Source organism: Osmerus eperlanus, chromosome 26 (assembly GCF_963692335.1).
Source record: "Osmerus eperlanus chromosome 26, fOsmEpe2.1, whole genome shotgun sequence".
NCBI lineage: Eukaryota > Metazoa > Chordata > Actinopteri > Osmeriformes > Osmeridae > Osmerus > Osmerus eperlanus.
Genome location: NC_085043.1, coordinates 6,323,934 through 6,347,214, shown reverse-complemented (window position 1 = coordinate 6,347,214; position 23,281 = coordinate 6,323,934). Strand labels below are relative to the sequence as shown.

Here is a 23,281-nt window from a genome sequence, read left to right as displayed (position 1 = left end):
TCTCCTCAACATCTTAACTCTCCGGCTCTGAGGCTTTAACCGATCTGAATCCAGCCCGGGCCAATCCGCACACTGTTGTCGGACGTGTGTGGATGGAGGGGAGGGTTGTGTGTGTGTGTGTGTGTGTGTGGGGGGGGGGGGTTAGAATGCAGCTGCTGCTTCTATAGCTTATAGGCTGACTTAAACCTTTCAGCCACCCCCCCCCCCCCCCCCTAACATTTTCCCTTTGACTGGCTGTGTGGTGTTATACACTGTGTGCACAATCTACTCAGCAAACCCATGAATGGGATGAGAAGATCTTAATCTTTTTGTGGGGGGGGGGGGGCAATCACTAGAGGTAAATTAGCTACCCCCCCCCCCCTCCCAACTTCCCCCACCCAACCACCCACCACACAGAAGGGCCTTCTGGGAAAAGCTCTCATCAGTGAAGCCTGAGGCGGCGAGAGTTCCTTGAAAAAATAAGATTCCGAAGGCGAAGGCACGAGCCTTCATGACGTCGTGTCGGCGTCCCACACCCTGGCCGGGCCTCCCGGGGATCGGCCGCGCGCCGACAGGGGTCACCGCTGACCGCCTCCACGTCGACCGCTGATAACACCGGCTGGCTATCGCAGCATATGCAAATCGGTAATATTTCTATCTGGTTGTGGAGACAATATATGGAAATCTAGAAAGACTTGCGAGGGGGGGCTCTTCCCCTCTATCCTACACGTGGCATCCATCCACCTTTCTCAAAGACAGGGAAACGGCTCATGGTCGGCTTCCAGGCAAGATTGAGGTTTATTTTTGAGGGGTTTGGACTTTTCTTGTACCTTTCTCGGGTTTGAAGAAAGGATACAGACCAGACAGACTCACATGAGGTCATGTGCTGAAGCGGACAGGGTGTCAGGGAGGAGGGGAAAAAGGAAGGACAGAGAGCGGGAGATGGAGACACGGTGAGGTGAGAGGAGGAAGAGGAGGAGAGGGATGGCGAGAGTGGTTGGATTTCCTGTACCCGGCATTCTTACCTCTGATTGGTGTACCACCTGGTGAGGTCATTTGAATGCAAATAAGATCGGAGAGAAGCATTAGTACAGAGACGAGAGAGGAGCGACAGAAAAAGAGCAAGGAAGAGAGAAGGAACAGCAGATTGAGGAACGAGAGTTGAGAATTACCCCCCCGTCCCCCCCGACACGCCCCTTCTCTTAAATTTCACTCACATTCCCTGTGGTCCGAAACACCACAAAGTCCCACAATCCTGTGCTGCACTCTTATCTCTTTGGTGCCTGTGTTTTGCACATGGCTATTTCTGCTGGATTCGCGTCCACAGAGTCGGTCTCTAGACCGACCTTTGTACACCTGGTTATTGACAGCGTGACCTCTCGTTCACCCTCGGAAGGGCCCGGGTAGGGCTCCTACCTCTGGAGACACCAGCGCGTGTCTGCTCTCTCCGGCATCCTGCCGTAAAGAAAGCTGGAGAGAGCGGCCCGCCGGGGGTGAAACTGATGCAACGCCGAGAAACCTGGTCTGGAATAAGCTGCTTGTTTTTGTTTTATCACAGGGGCGTGGGGTAACGCGAGTCCGGACTCGCACAGTATGAGCATGTGCTGTCATCCCACATGAAGGGGCCAGTGGGTTCAATAAACACATATGCATGCGTCGACGGACCTGGCAAAGGCTAATGTTTGTCGAAGCCCCTCTGCTAACGATCCATTTGAGGTAGAGCGGATATTCGGAGTCAGGAGGCCATTTGGGCATATCGAAGTCATGTGCCTCAAACGGTGGAGGACGGCAGTTACTATGCCGGTCGAGGAGATCGACATAATCAACCAACGGTCGTTTTTTTTTTTTTTTGGGGGGGGGGGTGACGGGGGAAGGGGGAGGAATAGGTGGAGTTGAGAGTCAAGAGACCCCTCCCCCTGGTCGCTGTGTGTGGCCTCTGTTGAGGGTGTTGGGGGGTGAGGGACATCAGCAGCTTCCAAGGGCCAGGGCCTGGCCTGGTTCACACTGAGGCCTGCCAGCCGGGGTGGGGGTGGGGGTGGTGGGGGTGGTGGGGTTACCCACATGACTGAAGGACACATGTCGCCTGGAGAAGGGCGGTGTGTGTGTTCAGCAGGATGCGGGGTCGAGGGCTCCAGGCCGTGGCAGATTTCAGTGTGGCAGGTTCATTGTGAAAAATAATAGGGCTTTTATTATGTTTTCACAATGGCTGGAACAGGTATTGAAATGTCCTTTCTATTGTATTAGTATTTTATTTGAATACTTTAAGGTAAAAGCATTACGGTAAAGTTAAGCCAAAATGGAAACAATGTTACTTCAATAACCTGAAACAATGATGAACTATGTACTCACTAGAATGTTCTACACAGACATGTCACCGGTACTAACAAGTTCTGGTTAACCGAGTCATATTCCATTGGGGTTTTGAAGTGGAACTGAGAGGACTCTCAGGACGGGTGTGAGAGAGAGACTGTTTGGCCCACAGAGCATGGCCCCGCCACTCCAGCAGTGTTTGTCACCGAGCAGTGGGCTTTAGCTTTGTCCTCAGACACTAATCCTCTCCCACTTCCCATATCAGATCTCAGGGCAGGTCGGGGGCTGTTTGCCTATGGTGTGGCCAGCATTGTAAACAGAGGCCTGATCGATGAGGAGGCGGCTGAATCCTTGGCTTTTGGACAAGCTTCGCCATAATTACTGGGAGACAATGACATGTTTTGTCGAGGGGGGGGGGGGCGGGGGGGGATCTGTAGCCCTGTCGAACCTAAAGGACGAGTGTCTGCCATCTTTGATTTGCAACGAGACCGTTTAAAGGCGTCGAATTGAAAGATAGGGCCATTAGCGTCCCGAGGGTCCTATCGTAAGGACACATATTTCACAGAAATCTCGCTTCCGCATAATTGATTGGCGTCAAATCGAATCAAACGGGGGATAAACGCAGACGGTCCGACCGTGAACGGCGGAGACGGCCTCTCTCGTCCGCTCGCGAAAGAGGTGGACGGGCCCAGCTGCGCTCCGCGGCGGCGGGGCCGCGTGTCGCCCGTGAACCGAATTGAACCGAATTGGCGGCGCTGTCATGACGATAACACGTAGGCCGTGTCTGTCCTCAACCTGCGGGCCCCCAGATGTAGCGTGGGGGGGGAACCCGCGGCGCGAGCTTCAAAGCCTCAGATATCCCCGCGGCCTGTCTCCCCCCCCCCTCCTCCTCCCGTCCTCCTCTCCTCCTCTCTTCTAAGATGACAGGAGCAGAGGAAAAAATCGGAGGGGATACGCCTCCATTGCTATGCTGCAGTGCCGACGGAAGGAGGGGGGGGGTGTGAAAGAAAATATAGGCCAGGAAGGCTTTTAAAGGCTAAATATTTGGGGGGAGGGCCGACCCAACGCTTCCCAAACGGCGTCTTTGTTGGAGCGGGTGAGAGGAGGGAGGGGGGACGAGAGAGCAGGGGCTCTGTCGAACAACTCCGGGGTTGAGTGCCGTGCTAAGTGGCCTCTGTGGTGCCTGGATACGAGGCGCTTCTCAGAGCTCTGGTGGGCCTGCCTCGCTCGGCTGCTTCCTCTGCTCAGATTAATCAGTCTGTGGCTGATACTTTCGCGAGGCACCGCGAGGCACAGTCCCATTCCCATTCACAAACAGGTGCCACTCGCGGTAATTACGTCAATGTAGGAGGTTGAATTCATCTCGAAAACATGTATTCTAATCTTGAAGGAGTGTCTGTTGATACTTTGCATTTTGAGAGGATGCATCCTACTTAACATATCACGCTGCCGTCAGTCTACAAACAGCCACCACAGATTTTCGGTCAATTTATTCGGAAAAATATCCTTAAATAACTTGTGTACAGAGGCGTATGGAAATAGGATTGCGTGTTTGTCGGTGCGTGCGTGCGAGGACTCGTTACCTGAGCGGAGCTGCTTGATTCGGCCATTGCTGCTGTTGATGTCCACGGGCAGGAAGTCTTTGAACCAGGAAATCTCCGGGTCGGGGTTCCCGCTCGCGGCGCACAGCATGGTGGCGGTCCTGGTCCTCTCCACCACCTTCAGCTGGGGCCCCATGTCGATGGTAGGGAAGCCATGGGGGATTTGGTCCTCTGGGACGAGACAGAGAGGAAGGGAAAGCAGGTTGGAGCGGTTCTATTCAGACACGGTTGGGAGGCAAACTGGAGCTGCAGTCATCCGTTGAATGCATTCGCCCGGGCCTCCCTCCCAATCTTGTTAGGACGACCCACCCCGGGACCCTGTTATTCCCCTGGACCCCCCCCCCCCCCCACAACCTTCAGCCTGTGAGGTGGTTCTTCCTTTTAAACGCCGTGAAATCCAGTCCTAATGTATAAATATCGCCCGGGCCCCCCCCCGTCGCGTGACTAATCCCGACGCCGAATTTCCCCGTCATGGATTCCCGCGCGAGCCGAGGAGGAGGAGACGAGAGACGCAATTTCGCTCCCGCTGAAATTCCATTCAGACGGAGCCGCTCTCCAGCCCCGCGCCGATAATCCGGGAGGCTAAGTGCGGTCAAATGGCGGAGCCCCGCCAAATCACGGACGAAACGGAATAAAATCACGCCCTGAAAATCGCATTCAATGCCTTCTCCACCTATCACCTCAACGCGGGGAAAAATAACCCATTTCACCTCCAGGAACTGGGCAAAGAGAGGTCCCAGAGATATATTGATAACACTGCATACAAGACGTGAAATGAGAAATTGCGTCACGCACGCCGGGATCCGACACAAATATTTTGTTGTTGTTTTTGTTGAAGAAACCAATCACTCTAATGAGAGAGTACAAAGCTAAACACTGTGTCACACGTGACTATACCCACGTCCGAGGGACTAGTCACAGCAAGCTGGACCTGCGCTAGTTCAGCTGCACCGTCACAGAAATCTCGACGGTGGCATACTTCATTGATGGGTCTGGACAATTTTACATTACCAAAAGTCTCCAAGTACTGCAGAGTGCATTTGCCTACTAAAATAATGAGTATAACACTGTAAATTATAGTAATAATAGGAGCTGTAGTAATTATTATACTACAGCTCCTATTATTCAGTTTTGTACAAGCCGAAACCAACTGGTAGAGTAGAACATTCCGACCCAAAGATCCTTATCGTCTGCAGCCCTGTATCCCAAAATGCCCTGGGCACCCTGTTAAAGGGACAATGACGCAAACCACTGGCTGGCCCAAAATCGCGTGCAGCGAGTAAAGGGGAACCCCTCTAATGAAGAGCTTAGAGCGCAGCGTGACGAGGAGCGAGGCTCCCGTGGAGGGAAGGGACAATGAACACAGGGGATTCAGAGGTGAGGCAGGAGTGCTGGCTGGCTGGCTGGCTGTGGGAAAGACCTCTTGGTTTAGGGTTACTCCTCAGGCTCCTACAGAGACAGGGTCGGCTCCAAGGCCCCCCCCCCCCCCCCCCATTATTTTAACGATACGTTTCTAGAAGAGAGCTATATGCAAAATGCCCCCTTGTGGAAACCAAATGCCAACCCCCCGCACCCCCCCAGCCCCCAACCCCCCCATTCGATTCATTCTGCAGCCGTGCCTGTACAGAGCCAGGAACAGCCTGTTCAGCCAGTCAATAGTTTACCGGGGTAACTTTGTTTAGCACCCTCACATGTACTATATATATATGTGCTGCATGAGAACATGCATACCAGTAACTATGTATTCCGGAATATTTACTTGCGGCTCGAGCAACCTAGTGCTCTAATGCTCAACCTAGTACCTAGTATCTACTGCTCATTATAGTACAAAGAGGAGTTGAAAACAATGACTCGGTACAAAAGACCGCTTGAGTGAAGAAGGCAGAAAGTTTTGTTTCGTTCACAAGCCCTTTGTCGATTCATCTGATTACGGGAAAAAAAAAAGAAATCTCTCTATTTGGAAAATAGAAAGAAGAAAGAGAAGACTGGAGGGGGGGCACAGCTATCTCACTGTAATTCCATAGCCTCTATCTGGTCTCGTATGACACGACCACGCCTAGCAACGACAGGGATTGCATCAGCTGCAATCTCCGTGACAAGAGCCGAATGGCGGTGACACATGCGCCTCGACACTCGATATGTGTCAGTGGGATGTTCACACCGCGGCCGGGCCGACTGCATTACCTGGGTTGTCAGAGATGGGGGGGGAGGGGGGGGGGGGGACGACACCCCACCTAATCCCGGGGCATCTCGGAGGAATTCCTAACGTGGGTGATTAGGCCCCCCCGTCCCGTCGCCCCCCGCCTCCTCCACCCATAGCTTGTCTAATCTCCGCACACAAAGAGAGCTTCCAGTGTGGAGGCCTGTCTGTCGAGCCTGCGCTCTACGTTCCCGGAGGGACGATGCCCGCCCAGTCCCGTCTCTCACCCAGCCTCGGCTCTTCATCAAACACAGGGGAGAGAGCGGAGGGGGGGGGCTACATTCTTGCCATTGTGAACCAATCAGAGGCCAGTGTGTCTCTGCTCCCATACCTGAGAGAGAGAGAGAGGGGAGAGAGAGAGAGAGATAGATAGAGATAGAGAGAGAGAGAGCGAGAGAGAGAGAGATAGAGAGCCTTCTCGTCCTCGTGCCACGACATGCAGCCTCACAGGGCCTTTACCCTCTAACTGGGAGGGGGGTGGGAGGTATAAACACCAGCCGGAAAACATGAAAAACAAGACTGGATCGCCGTGAGTGTTAGTTAAACCCTACGAGTGCCAACAAATTAACTGTGGACTGACTTTCCAGAACTTTCTGAACTCCAAGTAGAGCTCTCTGTCCCAATACACTAGACACGGGCTCTGATCCGACTTTGAATGTAAAACCCAGTTAATGCCGCGATATCTAAACAGATTATATGACTAATCTGAACACACTCAAACCCCTCACCCGGATTCAAAAAAAAAAAAAAAACTCAGGCGAATCCCGTTCTCGCCCTAACCACCGTGGCCTTGTCACGCCCACAGCGTGGTGCGAGGTGCGTTTGACCTTGGCGGTGATGGCGGACGGCTGGCAGTTGGAGAGACGGGGGGGGTGGAGGCGTGTTGACTGGGGCTATTGTTCTCCTGCTCGGGCCATGACGAGGTGTTTGGCTCCCGCTGCCGGGCCGAGCATTCCTTCGGGGGGAGCGACAACAGCTTCGTGAGAGCGCAGGGCAACCCGATCGGCCCGGATGAAGACAGGCGGAGGGAGGGGAGGGGGGAGGGATGGGGAGGGAGGGAGAGAGGGGGGGAGAGGGGGAGAGGGGAGGGAGGTAGGGGGGAGGGAAGGGGGGGGAGGGAGGGAGGGAGGGAGGGGGGGGAGAGGGAAGGGTGGTAGGGGGGAGGGAAGGGGGAGAGGGGGGGGGGAGGGAGGGAGGGAGGGAGGGGGGGAGAGGGGAGGGAGGTAGGGGGGAGGGAAGGGGGAGAGGGGGGGGGGAGGGAGAGGGGGGGAGAGGTGCGACCGGTGTAAAAGCGAGCCCCGTAGAAACGTACGTCTCTCTCCGGGACGTAGGCGCCGCTACAGATCGGAGATCCGGAGGGTTCCGCGACCGATCTCCTCGGTCGTGTGCTCAACTCGCCAGGCCTGGAAGGCCATGGTGACGATGGCAGAGCGTGTGCATCTCTGGCTCTTCCCAGCATGCCCTCCACTCCCCCCCCCCCCCTCCTCTACCCCGACTTCATCCCCCAACATCTAACATGTGGACACTAAGCAGACAGCTCCAGTCCACATCACAAATAACACTTCATCTCATGCTGTGCCTGCATGATCTCTGACGTCTATGTTAGGCCGTGACGACCGCTGCTGAAAGACAGACTAAGGGCTGTGTGCTCCAGAGCCGACCCCGCGTCGGTCATGCTGTACCCAGGCTAGGAGTGAGGCAAAGGGGCCTCGGTACCCCTTGAGAGCAGTGAGGGAGGTGGTTCTCTCCTGGTTCCTCTCTCCTCTAGGGACCTAGTCTGGGACCTGACATGCAGCCAGGCACTGGCGCTGGGGAGGATCAGTTACAGGGCAGGGTTTTCCCAGAGAAATCTTTGGCTGGGAGGGCATATTTGAGACATGAAACGATGCTGGTGTAGGTGACTGGAAAGTTTTAGACCCAAACAACACTATCTTGTTACAGTTGCGTCGCTTTGCATTCTGGGATTTGTTCATGCATGAGTGTTGTAAACAGGTACTTGGATATAACAGCTGAGAAATCCTACTAGGTTTATAAAAAAAAGTATAGAATTTAAAAAAGAATATTATTGAAGCTAACCAATAATGGATGGAGTGGTGAAAGGAATGAATTGAAAAGAATGTCATGCCCGAAAAAAAAAAACTATCCATTCTACTTGCTGCCTCCGCACTTGCCATGGCAGGTGTTTGGGGACAGCTCCCGTCGGCCCACTTATCTGGAGAGAGCTGCTGGAGGACGGCCACAGTTGTGCCACTCTGCTGGCACCAGAGCCTTGCCACCGCCTCCGTCCCCGGGCCAGCGCCGCTTTCATTAACGCCAACCAGTACCTGAGCGGGCAGGGGGGACGACGACGATGGCCTCGAAACAGCCCGACCTCTCATTTTGTAGTCCCTGCAACCAATCCCTCCCCCCCCCCCCTCCCCAAACAGGCACACCCAGCCTCTAGTCCACTTTAATCAAGAGGACGGCGACAGCCACCACCACCACCGCCACCCCACCTCAACCCCCATCCCAGGGGAATCACGTGGTCTTAATAAGATCTTTCCTTCCCCGGCAAATTAAAAGCGCCGTGGTCGGCCCCTCCGTGTCGGACAGGGGAGGGGGGGGGTGGGGGGGCAGAGGGTGGTGGTCTTGAGGCGGCGGGGAACGAGGGGGGCTTGCAGAGAACAGGAGGTGACGGCGCCAGGGCTCAGGAGGGAGGGAGGTGTGAGGAAGGTGTGTGTGTGTGTGTGTGTGTGTGTGTGGGTGTGTGTGTGTGTGTGTGTGTGTGTGTGTGTGTGTGGGTGTGTGTGTGTGTGTGTGTGTGTGGGGGGGGATCAAAAGAGATGCCACGGCGACAGAGGTAGGGGAAGCCTCGCGAGAGAGCCACGGTCGCTCTGTTTCCCCTGGCCCTCTTTTCTCACAGCTCTACCTGAACGAAAATGAGAGGTCGGGCTGTTTAGGCCAAACACGAGGTGTTTGGCTCCACTCTGTCCCGGTCCTCTCAGGCGACACGCTTGGCTCCACCTTAAAAATTCCGCCCGCCCGCCCCCGCCAGCCTCGTCCGTAACGAGGCCTGAGGAGGTGAGGACTCGACGACCTTGGCGGTCGGGGTGACCTTGTCCTCTCCCGGGGCCGTGTGTTCGGAGCGAAGGTAGATTGTCGCGCCCTGACCGTCACTCCCCCCCCCCCCCCCCCCCCCCCCCGACGTCAAGGGTAATTAATTTGCCGGAATCGTATTCGCATCACTAATTCATCCCTCTCGCGGGGTCCTCACATGCGCCGTGCGCACACATCGCATGCACTCGCACATACATACTGTAGAGCGACGCCTCTCCTAACCAGCCTCTAATAGCTGCTGTATGAACCAGAGTCTTTGAAGACGCTTTCCCTGGAGGTTTATGTAAGTCAGCAGAGTTTAAACGTGGGCTACGACTCGACGCGTCTGTACGATTGCGATTAAGCAGGGGCGCGCCGGGTGCTAACCCTAACCCTGGGTGCCCTGGTGGAGCCACAGCTTCGCGATTCACATCCCCGCGCCGGCATGCGAAACAATGTCACCCAAAGGGAGCGAAGGTCTTTTCTGGTTTTGGTGGCGGGCGGCTCCCGCCTCCTCGACGGTCACGCCGGCGCTGACGATCAAAAGAGAAGGTTCCGGAAAAAAGCGAAAGGTTCCGCGGAGAGCTTCGGAAGACTCATTTGAAAGTGAGGACATAGAAGAGTAAATAATAAATACTTCTCAATGTCACGGGGAGAAGGCAGGCAGGGAAAAGTGCGGGGGGAATGTGTAAATAAACTGTTATTATGAAAGGCAGATTCTGACGGCTTTAATTGCTTCTTTATCGGGCCTCTACACCCAGCCGGTTTGTTTGTGTGTGGTGTGTGGTTCTGTGACTGCGTGGATGTCTGTGTGTGTGTCTGCTGTGTGTGTGTGTGTGTGTGTGTATCTGCATCTATGCGTACGTGTGTGTGTGTGTACTAAGAGAGCCACAGCCTGGGAGGCCTGTGTTGGATCTGTCTGGGGAGAGATAAACAGCAGACTAAGATGGCAGATAACTGAGGCTGAAATCTCCCCACCGCAGAAGCCTCTGGAACATGCTAAATATGCCCCCTGAAAGGACACACGTCAGAGGCTGCGTACTCACAAACGCGAGTACGCAGGAAACGCGTTTCAGCAATGCGTTTGACGCGAGTCCGATCCGACGGCTCTTTGCGAGGCGCTTGTTATCACAGGGAACACGAAGCGCTCCTTTGCACGCGGTCCCATTACGGTTGCGTGCCATTCAAGAACGTATGCATCTTTTACGACCGTCATGACGGCGCGAGTGCCGCGCATCCGTTCCGGGGGCTCGCGCGTGTGCGTATGTGCGCGCCAGTGTGCGACTGTGCGCGACTGTGCGCGCCTGTGCGCGCCTGTGTGCGACTTCGATGTCATCCTTTTCCATTCCAACTCCCAGCGCGGCGTATCCCAATTAGAGTCCCCGTGCAGGCAGGCAGGTAGACCGACAGGCAGGCAGGCAGGGAGGCAGGAGGGCGGGCAGTCCAGAGAACCCCCTGTATTGTAATTGGCCCGGGTGCTTTGAAGAGAGAGGAGGGGATCTCTCCTCTTTAGAAAGCATTATGCGTCTGCCTGCGCCGCTGCCGTCCATCATCCCCCCGGCGAGCGTCGCAGACACAGGTCCTGAGGGAGCACCTCCCTTCCCCCCGACACAGAGGCACCTGACAGACCCGGAGGCCCCCCTGCAGCCCCCTGAGCCCCACCAAGAGTGGGACAACCCCCACACACACACGCACCCTAACAAGTCCACAACCTCCAGCACCTGTCAGCCAGCCTCCTGGGCTCCGGACCCCAGAACGAGGGAGACTGAGAAAAACGGGGAAACGCAGTGAAGAAGACAGACAGGAAGACCCACAGGTATCAATACAACCGCCGCCCAATTGATTAGGCTGTGTGTGTGTGTGTGTGTCTGTGCCAGCCTATGTCTGAGCCAATGACGAGAGAGTATGGGCCCTGGCAGCTCCCATAGGGGTTTAATCATTACCAAGTTGACAGGCCATACTACTGTGTCCAAACACCAAAAGCCTGCCAACACTGCTGCACACACACACACACACACACACACTACAGCAATACATCATAGGTATATCATTAGCCAAGGCTATTGACAGGCTACGCCAGGATTGCAGAGGAAAAACTCAGTCTGGTTGATTCTGTAGATGTTGCTGGAACAGAAAGGGAACGAGATATATTGAGACTCTAGGGGAGCATAGGAACGGGGCCCGTGTGTGTGCGTGTGTGTGTGTGTGTGTGTGTGTGTGTGGACGGCGGGGCGCGTCTGTTAGGCGGGCGGGGTGGGGGCGGGTGAGGGGGGTTGTGATGGATGGGAATAATTACACGGGACGGTCGCACGCACGTCGCGAGCGGAGGGGGGGGGGGGGGGGGAACGACCGGGGTTTCCGCTCCTCATGTGGTATTACAACAGTGAAGCACAGGCTGCTCAGTACCACGTCCTTGGATACACACACACACACACACACACACAGACACACACATACACAAGGGTCCTGGCCCCGGCCCTGCATCCAGCTTGACAGGCAGCACACGTAAACAAACAATTGGCCCTCGGGGGAAGAACACGTGGGGGCCAACACAACAACCTGCCTTCAGGCACAACAGACAAGCGCCCAAGCGCTGCGAAACGCTGCGAAACGCTGCAAAACAAAAAACAACACATGGTGACTTGGAGACTAAGTTTGTTCTAATGAGGAGAGGGACCAAGCGGAGCAAAGGCAAAGGGCCGTGACTTGTTTTTTTCGAGAGCGCATTTACGGGGGTGAAATGGGTTTGCCATTTCTGACAGGAACGACCTACTGGCATTGAAATGGTTCCCTTGTACGTTAGGCCTGTCCGGACAAATTTGTTTGGAAGCTCTTTCCTAGAAGAGAAAAGCCACGTCACCCTGAGATGGACAGATAGAAAGCGAGAGAGAGCGGGTCTGTCCCCCTCCCCCCCACCGTTGTGAGACAAAACACAGCCTGTGGAGTCGATGTTCTCTCAGGTGTGTGTGTGTGCGTGTGTGAGTGATTGACGAGGACGTGCCAGACATGTGCCATCGCTGAGCCGCAGGGTGCGTTCGAGCTTCAGACACGTTCTCCATACCTCTCGTCTGCGCTGCATACCTGCATTCTAGAAGACACCAGAAGTTCAACACCCAAACACACCGCTCCAATTCTCTGGTATCTATGAAAAACTCACATCCATGAACTGTATTCATGGATATTTTCCTCATAAAAAAAAAACTGAGGAGAATCGTATTACAAAAAAGAACCCTTTGAGGCAAAACTGTTCAGTTGAGTGACGGTTTACTGAGAGATTTGCGTTTATGGAGCTTAATATGACTATTTGCATCCATTAAAACGGAGAGTTGATGTGCGGAGATGAATGCCATATTTTACAGTTTTTCTCAATTGCTAAAACACTAAAACCCATTGGCTGAACAAAGTTCTCAGTTGCTTGAACTCATGTAGCTAATTGTGCAGTCTGTTGTCAATACCTTAAACCATTTCACATGGTAAAACACAATTTGCAGATCTCACATAGACGTTTCAGCAAAACTCTAAACACATTCTCATTCTCAAAACACATTCTGCACCCTCATGCACATGTCATCCATACTGGTAAACACAAATGGCAACAATCAAATACAAATAGAGAAAACATGTCATTGACAAAACACAACCACTCAAAATTGATTTAACTTTTTTCAAATGATGTGACACAACCAATATAAGCCAGTTCAGAGAGCAAACAGGTTGTTGAAGGTGGGAAAATATTGCTTGTGATGTCGACGAAGTGCTCTGGCCTGACCCAGCCCAAAGACAAGAAGAAGCACATTGATCACATGTTTACTCCTTAGATTTTTGTCCCTTTTACTGTAGTACAGTGCATTGTAGGCTGTATACTGTACAATGAACAAATTGTATGGCCCTGAAAATTGTGCTTTCCATTTGTTACAGTAACAGTACTAACTGCTCAATAGATTTTGACTGGTTGCAGGTTCATATCAACAAAGAACAAGAGTGAGTTGTGAGTAGTGAGATGCAGGGTACAGTACTGTATAGGGGTACAAGGAGGAGAAAGAAAAAAAAAAATTGCAAAGAGCAAAGTAGAGTAGTAATTTATGATACATTTTGAGCTACTATGATAGAACATGTTGTCGTTCATCAAAAGACAATGACGGATAAATATGAAATTTGTTTTGAGATTACGTAAAAATGTACTTCTCCTTGAGAACTATATGTTTTGAACAATGTGTTTTCAATTTTTTGGTGTATTGTTTACTGACTGCTTGATAGTGTATATCATTTTGATCACTTTGTTTATGATTTGAGAGCAGTGTTTGATTTTGAGCACAGGTAAAACTGTTTTGAGGCGAAAGTTTCATTTTGCAAGAGAATTCAGAGGTTTTGTAAATAGTGCTTGAAATTGAGGTTTTGTGTTTACAGTTTTGAGAAAATGGGTGACTGTTTCAAGAATGTGTTTTAGCAATTGTGAAAAACTGTAATATCCATGTGTGGGACTGGTGTGAATTTGTGAACCAACCGACACCACTGTCACCCTTTAAGCCACACACCCCTACCCCCCTACACCAGTATTCCACCAGGACCAGCCAACCCCAACCCTTCTAATGGGGGAGTGGGGTTGGGGGGGCAGGCGGAGGACTGTGGAGGGGGGGATGCAGGGATGGAGGCAGGTCTCCCTATGCCAGGTAGAGAGAGAGAGAGAGAGAGATAGAGAGATGAAGAGAGAGCGATAGAGAGAGAGAGAGACAGAGAGATAAAGAGAGAGATATAGAGAGAGACAGAGAGAGACAATGAGAGAGAGAGAGAGATAGAGAGAGACAGTAAGAGAGAGAGAGAGAGAGAGAGAGAGAGAGAGAGAGAGAGAGAGAGAGAGAGAGAGAGAGAGAGAGAGAGAGAGAGAGCGAGGGCTCCTCTGTCTCACGTCTGTGAACCTTGCTGATAAAGAAGGGTGTCGACGGAGCGCCGGTGTGTGCCAAGACACACTCAGCGTGCCCTGGAGGGAGGTGGAGGGGGGGCTCTGTGATTCCACACCCCCTCAACAGCCAACCGTTAACCCCCGCCGCGCCGCGTCGACGCCGGCGGGCCCGCCGCCGAGAAAAGAGAGGGATGTGGTGAGGCGAGGCGACGCCGTCTCGGGTGTCTGCCCGTATTGTGTTCGCCGAACACGACGCCCGGCCGGTATCATGCCGCGTTAGGGTTTACGTCATCCCATCTGAAACCACATAGCCTCGCCTCAGCTGGCGACACAGAACAAGGAGAGCCGAGAGAGAGAGAGAGAAAGAGAGAGAGAGAGAGAGGGGGGGGGAACTTACGAAAACACACCGTGTACGACTCTCACTGCAATTATCCCCTGACATTCAATGCCGTGACGTGCTCGTCGAAAACGTACCCCGTGCCGCGCGGAGGGTTGTCGGAGCGCTGAGAGTGGATGACTCCGAACAATAACGACAAACAGGTCGCAACACACACACACAAGCATTCGCACACACACACACACACACACAGAGATACTCCCTGGTCCTGGGTCCTGTTGTTGCGGGGATTTTGATTTGCAGTGAAGCTGGCAGCTCTGGGTCCGGGGGGCGGGGGGTGGGGTGGGGGTAGCGCTCGACCGAGGAAACAGGTGCACGCGAACACCGCATGACCCGCGCCCCCCCCCCCTCTCCCCGCACCGGGGGTCAGGTCAAGGGACCCCGTTTCCCTAACAACAAGGCCCACCCCCCCTCGTTCAGCCCATGCGCCGCCCCTCGCCACGGTGTCACGGGGCCACGTCCGAACACCACGACCGAACACAGGCCCTGACAAGCGCGCGCAGCCGTCGCGTCCGCACGCCCCGGCCTTCACGCACCGGTGCATAGGAATTCAGGACCGGTCTTGTCTGCGCGCGCGCGGGTCGGCTTGTGTGTCATTCGTGCACACCGTTTGAACCCGTGGTAAAGTCAGCACTAATCCTGGCGGGGTTTACCCGCTGACATGGAGTCACTGGTTAGGTGATAGATGCGCTGTGGTTAAATGGTGTGTGTGTGTGTGTGAATGTGTCTGTTGGCCTCCCGCTCGTCATGCACGGTTGATCAAGACCGCGGTCCCGCAGATTAACGAGCCTGACGCCGGCACAGGAGCCCAGGAGCAGCCAGGTTTGGTTGATGAGGATCTCAGCGCTCGAGAGGCGTGGATGTTAATTTTTTCCACCTGCCTCTCCTCCCTCCTCCTCCCGCCCCCCCCCCCCCCCCCCTCGCTCCACTCGATTTGTCATCCTCAGAGAAGCCTTTCTTCCGTCGCCCCTCTCTTCATTTATCCCCTCTCTCCTTTTTTCTCTCCCATCTCGTTCTTTATTTCTGACGTTTTTTCTTTCTCTCTCCCCCCCCCCCACACACACACGCTCCACGACGGTGCTTTTTGAAGGTAACGGAGGCTGAAGGAGAGCGTGGGCGTTCGACGGCGTGTCTGGTTGTCAGGTGAGAGAGGACAGACTCCCAGGGAGACAAGAGACACGCAGACAAAGGCCAGCCTCCGTGAGCCATCAACTTGAGAGCCTCTGGGAGGGTGTGCGTGTATGTGTGTGTGGGTAGGTGTTTGTGTGCGTGCGAGTCAGTGCGTGTGTGGGTTGGTGAGGGGAAGGGGGCGCAGGCAGGCAGGGAGGAACACACAAGGTGAGGGGGAAAATTGGGACGTGCAAATTTTTTTGGGAGAGCTCTTCCAGACAAAATGGCCACCGTGCATCATCCGTGTCACTATGCTTAGTCATGTTGTCGCTACGGAGGGAGGGTGACACGGCTGGTCCGGGTGCCATTGTGTGACCGGCTGAGAGGAATTCAGAGTCACAGTGCAGGATTACCAGAAGGGTCGACACGGCACATTCACAGATACCACGCGCTAAGGCCAGGCATGTCCTGAGAGAATGTTAATCTAGTATTCTCTGGGAACTTGGTACAAAATTGTGATTTAAAAATGACTTCTTGACACAGGTTTGTCTCCCTGTGTTTCTGACCGAGTGCAAAGGAGTAGATTAGTTCTAGGTGACTGGACGGTGGAGTATGCCTAAGATCCACAGACTGTGTCTGCTCCTGAGAGAAACATCCCATCAAGGCTACTGCACACGCACACACACACACACACACACACACAGGAACTGACTCACACACCACATTGCCGCTGACGCACCACCAAATACAGGCTTCTGACGCTGCTTATGCCTAAAAACAATGTCATATTTCTTCACATGCTACGATGTAGCCACGGGCTAGAATCCTTAACTTGTTTATACGTTTGAAAGGTTGGCCGCTGTTAAAGGCTCTCGAGAATCGCATGAGTCACACATGCAGTACAGAGACATACATACATAACAAATGTGGGCGTCTATACATACAGCTACTGAATGTTTACATCCTCAATGCCACACTGAGGGGGACATTGATTTGCGTTGATTAAGGTAAAGCTGACTTCAAATGCCATGTGGAATACCACTGACCAGAACCACGAGGGCTTTTCGGCGCGCTCATGGCAAGCTAGATCCAGAAGTACTTTGAGGTTTTTCCTCACAGCGCTCGATCAAAAACATACAGCTCGCGCGACACCAGTAGGACACCGGCCTCAAACGTGCGGTAGAGGCTAACCGCCCGGAACAAAGGGCCTCTACAGCACATCTACCGGTGGGGTGGCCAGGTTACCCCAACAGAACATTCCGGTGCTTTAGTTACCAGGGAGTAAGATGCGTTGCTGGTTGCCAGGGGAGATATGATATATGCTGATGTGTGGAAGATATGGAAGGAGGAGAGCTGGTCTCTCTCCTGATGGATCTCCGACAAATTGTCTCCCTTGTCCGCCAAGTTCAGCCTAGCGTGTGTGTGTGTGTGTTAATGTGTTTCGAGTGCGTGTCTGCGTGTGCACGCGCGTAAATGTGCTTTTAAGCGTGTGTCTGTGTGCGCGCGTGTCTGTGCGGACTATTCCGGCTACCCTCTCTCCGACTTGGTGGGTTTAATCTGGTGGTTATCAGGTGGTTTGATTGTGCAGCTGAAGCGAGGAGGTCCAGTGTGGAACATTCTGGAAGAAGCCCTTTTTCCCCTCCATCATTAGTCTGTTTATGTTATGGGTTCTGTACGGTGTGCTGGGCAGAAGTCGTTTCCCATACACAAACAGACTCCCTGTCTCCCGTGTCTCTCTCTCTCTCTCTCCTCTGTGTTTTCCTCTGGTTGTCTCCCTCGCACTCACCCCTCCTGCAGGTGTGCTGGTCTGTGCATGTCGTCCTCCTCCCCCCCCCCCCCCTCTTTATCTTCTCCTGCCATGCCTCGCTCCGCACCCCTCCCCCCCGCCCGCCCCGAGAGACTGTCTCCGTGTTTATATAAGACCACTGAGCAAGACCACACAGAAGAACCTGCAGCTCTCTGGGGAAAATACGGCACACATTTAAAAGCAGGCTTTGAATCCGTACAGGGGTTTAATTAGAATGTTAGTATAGCTTTAATGCCATGTTGTTGACATGCCATGGATTGCTTTCTGTTAGGTCTTTCAGCATCAACAGTGTCCCGGGGCGATGTAACATGACCGTGAGTGCATCGGAATGTTGAAGTCTTGCGCTATCCTTACTGTCGGTTGTACCTGCACACAAGTACAGTGTGCGTAAATATTAGTAATTGTTTTTTCCTATTCCAAGAAATCTGGTGGAAACTCATGCCGAACAAGAGTTATTATATGCGATCGTTTGAGCGCAGCAATTTCCCCTCAGATAATTAGTCTGTAGGACATGACCGACGGCTTCACATGGCCCATGTGATCCGCCGGGCGCCACAACTGTCCTGGCGCGGTGTGCGGCGACGAGGCCATGAGACGCTCCTCATCGTTCATATTTAATCAGCCCAGTCATTTATTACAGAGCCTTCTCCTGAGGTTCTCTCCTTCCCTCCCTCCCTTTCTCCCCTTCCTTTCTCATTCCCTCCCTCCCACCTTCCCTGCCTTCCTCTCTCTCTCCCTCCCTCCTTCCCTGCCTTCCCCTCCCTACTTCCCTGCATTCCTCTCTCCCTCCCTCCTTCCCTGCCTTCCTCTCTCCCTCCCTACTTCTCTCCTTCCTCTCTCTCTCTCTCTCTCCCTCCCTCGCTCCTTCCTTTCTCATTCCCTCCCTCTTTCCCTTCCTTGCCCTCCCCTTCCCTGCCTTCCTCTCTCCGTCACCTCCCCCCCCCTTTCTACATCCATCCCTCCCACCCTCTTTCTAAACGGCCTCCTTTTCTTGTCTATCTTGCCTCCCTCCCCCCCTCCTCCCCCTCTCCCTCCTTCATCCACACCTTATTTTTATCTCTCTCTATCTCTCTCTCGATCTCTATTCAAGCTCTTTCCCTGCCTCTCTCTCTCCTGGCATATACCGCAGACAGGCCAGGTCCCCTGGTGACTGGCAGTCAGAATGAAGATGACAGCAGTGATTCTGGATCGTTCCCCAGCCATATGCACAGGTGACAATGGCCGAGGGTTTTGACGCCCACAAAAAAACGTGCGCTCATGAATAATACAGGTCGTGGTGACGGTTGGTAAAAACCTCGACCGGTGACCACGGGGTTTCAGTTCACCCAGGAACTCTCTCGGAATGTGGAGGATCGGTAGGAAAGGGGGGGGGGGGGGGGGGGGGGTGGAAAACAAACTGCGTATGTTTGCCAGGGGCTACAGTACCAGAGGCTGAAGTGTTCCAAATGAACACCCCCCTAGTCTTTTTTCCTGGCCTCTTCCTAATCAAAAAATAACTTTCAAAGGATGCAAATTTGCACAAAAAGTCTTCTTCAAATGCATATCACATCCCTGGAGGCCAATCTTCTCCCCAGAGTATCTGGGGAGAAGATAGAGAGAGAGCGCTAGATAGAGAGCGCTAGATAAACACATTTAGTCCCACGGGGCTAAGCTATTTGTGGCTTTATTAAAAGAAATCCACATACAAACGCCGCAGATCCTGAGTGGTCCGTGTGGCAAGGGTAAGGGGGGCTGGGAGCCGTGGCCCTGTGAAAAGCCCCCCCCCCCCCCCCCCCCCCCCCCATATCAAGGTGTTCAGTCCTCCTCGGACCATCTGCTCGCTACTGCCCTTTATGGATGCTAATCAGGTCTGCTGTCTCCAGCCCCGCTCCTGGGGTCTGCGGGGGTTGGGGGGGGGGGGGGGTACTAAGAACGTGACCCCAGCGTACATGGAAGTACAGACGAACACCCGACCTCGCCCTCGCACTGACCCGGACAGCTTCACGCCTCTGGGTGTCCACGGTGAGGCTGTGTCTGGCTCAGGAGTCGGCGGGCGTGGCCTCTCCACCATCGGCGTCGGTCGACGGAGGAGAGCGAGTCGGTCCGCGCTCGGGCGACGGCCGTCCACACGTGACACGTGTCTCTCCCCTCTTTCTCTTTCTGCGGCACGCCCGCCCCCCCCCCCCCCTCGCTCGTCCGTACTCCCTCCTCCTCCGTCTCTCTTTTCCTCTCTTCCACAACGCCCGCCCTGCGGCTCCTGTCTCCCAGGGTGAACCTCGTGACTAATGCCTCACTCTCATTACCCATGGATTCTGCCTCCGCGTGTAGACTCCTGCTGTCTGCCTCTCTCTCTCTCTCTCTCTCTCTCTCTCTCTCTCTCTCTCGCTCTCTCTCTCTCTCTCGCTCTTTCGCTCTCTCTCTTCCCCGCAGTCTCTCTGTCTTTCTTGCAGTTTTTATTTCTTGTTATCTCTCACAGTTTTTTTCTCTCGCTGTCTCTCCCTTGACGCTCTCTCACTCTCACTCTCACTCTCACTGTCTCTTGCCGGCTCACTCTTGCTTTCTCAGTGTCTCCCGTTCTATCTCTCTCCTCCATCTCCCTCTCCCTCCATCTCCCTCTCCCTCCATGTCTCCCTCTCGCTCCCTCTAACACACACACACACGCACCATTTTGTTCCTTTCTCTCTCGACATGAGATTATTCCCTCCCCCCCCCCCCCCCCCCCTACTGTAAGTCTCTGCGGTGCACAGACACACTGGCACACACACGCAGAGAATCACGTCGGTTGTGACGTTCCCGAGCCCCAGGACCATGCCTTCCCTTTCCTCCACCGGGTTTTTAATGAGGCCGACACGATTCTGAGGCTCCCCCATCCAATATTCAACCGAGGGGATTCAGACTCACCTCCAGTCAGAGAACAGAATCTCAGAAACGAATCTCTGGCTTTCGGCACGCACGGCAAGCCGCCTCGAGGTGTGTGGGCACAACGTGACCCGGCCCTGCTCCTTCTATGACTCAGCCCCTCGAACCCCTCTCCCCAAAAGACGCCTCTCTCCTGTAGGGGAGAACGTACGACCCCGGCTGCCAATCACGGCGGCCCCAGTCGCGCTTGCGACAGCAGGGCGCGACCTCTGACCTCGCGCGTGCACGCCCCCCCCCGCCAGGCGGCAAACTCTCCCCGTACGGCCGAGATCTCAGCCGACGCGCCTCTTTAGTCGGGATTGCAGACGGGCAGATGGGGGTTTCGTTCGAAATAATCGGGAGTTCTCCGTCGCGCTTCTAAGACGACCATGACTCTATTTGCGACGCTGAGCAAGAGGGGGAAAAAAGACACGGCTGTTTTTGCGTCACAGCCCATGGCTGTACTTATTGAAACCGGAGCGGACCACATCTCCAGCAGCATCTCTAAGCCGAGATAACACGTTTTTCTGACTGACGAGGGAGAGCGAGGCGGAGGGAGAGAGAGGCCCGATTCTTCCGCCGAGATCTTCCTCTGTCGGCTTAAGCGCGGACGGAATAATTGCTCTCGGAGCGGATCTTCGTGGTTCGAGTCGTGGGGCCCCCCGAAACGAGACACTCGTTTGGAGGCCCCGCCCACCTGGACGGAGAACGAAATCCATCGAAATCCAGCTATTCTTGCGGCTCCGGCTGAAAACATCAAATATAGACGCGGAACCACATTTCGGCCTCGGCGCAATCAAACACCGTACAGCCTGTTCGGGAGGGAGCGAGGGGAGGGGGTGAATCGCATGCCCTCCCGTCCAATCAAACTGGCTCCTGTGTGTGTGTGTGTGTGTGTGGAAAGTAAGGGGGAGAGGTTAGAAGCGCTCTGACAGACATGGGAAGAGATTAAATGGAGTGTGCGGTCTTCAATGGTCACTGGAGCAGAGCTCACCGGGATCTGGACACCGGAGTCACCACAAGACCCCTCTGCTGAGCAACATAGACCGGGAACGAGAGACAGACGGAGAGAGAGAGAAAGAGACAGAGAGAGAGAGAGACAAAGCGAGAAAGAGACAAAGGGAGATCGTGAGGAACACAGATAGAGAGAGAGAGAGACAGAGAGAGAGAGAGAGAGAGAGAGAGAGAGAGAGAGAGAGAGAGAGAGAGAGAGAGAGAGAGAGAGAGAGAGAGAGAGAGAGAGAGAGAGGAGGACTGGAGGCCTACCTTCCAGGACGGTGAGCTTGGCGCTGGTGTTGATCTCTCCCACGCTGTTGGCGGCCGTGCACTCGTAGATGGCCTCGTCGCGGTGGGTCCTCAGGGGCTGGATGCGCAGCACCGACCCGGAGCCGTCGTCGAACTCGATCACCTGAGCCGCGGCGAGGCGAAAGAGAACAACATCTTTCACAATCCTGGAGCTCTGTGCCCCCCTTCATTTATTTGATGAAGCACGACCTGGAAACACGGGAGTCAAATCTATGCTGATTTGAGCTGGTATCGAGTGAGCCCCAGCACCCCTACACACACACACACACACACACTCCAGTCCTTTGATCTCTACAGTCGTGAGCCTCCTTCAAGGCATGTGAAGGACCTCTGAAAGCCAACAAAGGGACAAATTATGCTTTTTTTTTTTTTACATATGGCTAAGCTGCAGAGACTGAAATACTCTGGCAACCTCTTCACATTCATTGTCGCTCTTACACTGTGCTTCGTCTCTATGGTAACCATGCGCCAACCTAGTATTACATTCTTGGCCAATCTGTGTTTTTCCATGTTTGAAAAACAATCACACAGGGCATCAACTGTGGCAATGCTCCAGACCAAACCAAGATCTCACCACAACATCTCAGCAAGCATGAATTGGTCGATAACAGAAGAAAAACATGTCACTTCCTGTACAGAAGGGAAGTAGGGTCCTTCTCCGTCATTGAGTTTGAAAACTCGATCGGCATTCTGGCAACTTCATCAGCGTTGAACCGCCTTCAACGAGGGACCACCTCGATCCGGAATAATCCGACCAATTAGAGGAGTTTGTATGAGATGCCTGGCATGAGTGGACAGTAGGTATTTGGGCCGGGCGGTGAGGGGATGCAGAGGTCAGGGGGCGAGGGCACTCCACTTCCGCTGCGTGTGTGGCGTGTGTGTGTGTGTGTGTGTGTGTGGGGGGGGGGGGGTCCGACCCAACCGACCTCCTGACAAGAAACACATTCCTGCCCTCTCACGAAACGGGGGTCCGCTTCAACTGGGCCCCTCCTCACCCCTTCTCCTCCGGAGGGCTCTCTCTCCCCACCCCACCCCACCCCCGTCCCCCCGCCCCCCCCCCACCCCACACACAGACAGGCTGCGGGCGTAAGTCTGAACGGCGCTGGCGCAGACAGGTGGAAGATATCCCTTGTGGAGCACGCCGGGGCTGTGAGCGCCCCGGGTCTGAGTCCTGAGTGTTCCTGCATGGCTGCCGGCTAATGGGCCTCCCCCGCTGGGCCCTCCGGAAACACGCAGGGGCCACGAGGCTTTCGCTGAAGCCTCACTCTCCGCCCCGGGGGGGTTTCTTTGGATGGGGTGGATAAGACGCACTTACACACACACACAGACACACACACAGACACACACACAGACACACACACACACTGTGTGGGCACATAGTGAGCGCAGACAGAGACAGACACTCTCTCTCTCTCTCTCTCTCTCTCTCTCTCTCTCTCTCTCTCTCTCTCTCGCACATACACTCCAAGGCCAACGGAGGGAGCCCCCCTGTGTGTGTGTGTGTGTGACGCACCTCAAAGCGCTGAGAGCTGACTTTCTTCCCCTTCTTCATCCAGTGATCCTGGGCTTGGGGTCTCCCCCCGCCTGGCACACGAAGGAGGCCACGCCTCCGAGATCCCTGTCTGGTCGTCGGGGGATTTGATGAAGTTGGGTGCGCCTGAGAGAGAGAGAGAGAGAGAGAGAGAGAGAGAGAGAGAGAGAGAGAGAGAGAGAGATGGGT

The 23,281-nt window shown here is 54.2% G+C and overlaps 1 protein-coding gene across 1 annotated transcript in view; it reads right to left on the bottom strand.

The window, feature by feature from the left end:
* The window catches only part of ptprfa (protein tyrosine phosphatase receptor type Fa), an 85,275-nt gene that overhangs the window by 30,211 nt on the left and 31,783 nt on the right, over positions 1-23,281 (bottom strand). The window contains 5 exon segments of the mRNA XM_062452237.1: positions 3,873-4,061; positions 21,523-21,664; positions 23,075-23,118; positions 23,121-23,174; positions 23,177-23,218. Of these exon segments, the coding sequence (XP_062308221.1) occupies positions 3,873-4,061; positions 21,523-21,664; positions 23,075-23,118; positions 23,121-23,174; positions 23,177-23,218 (471 nt within the window).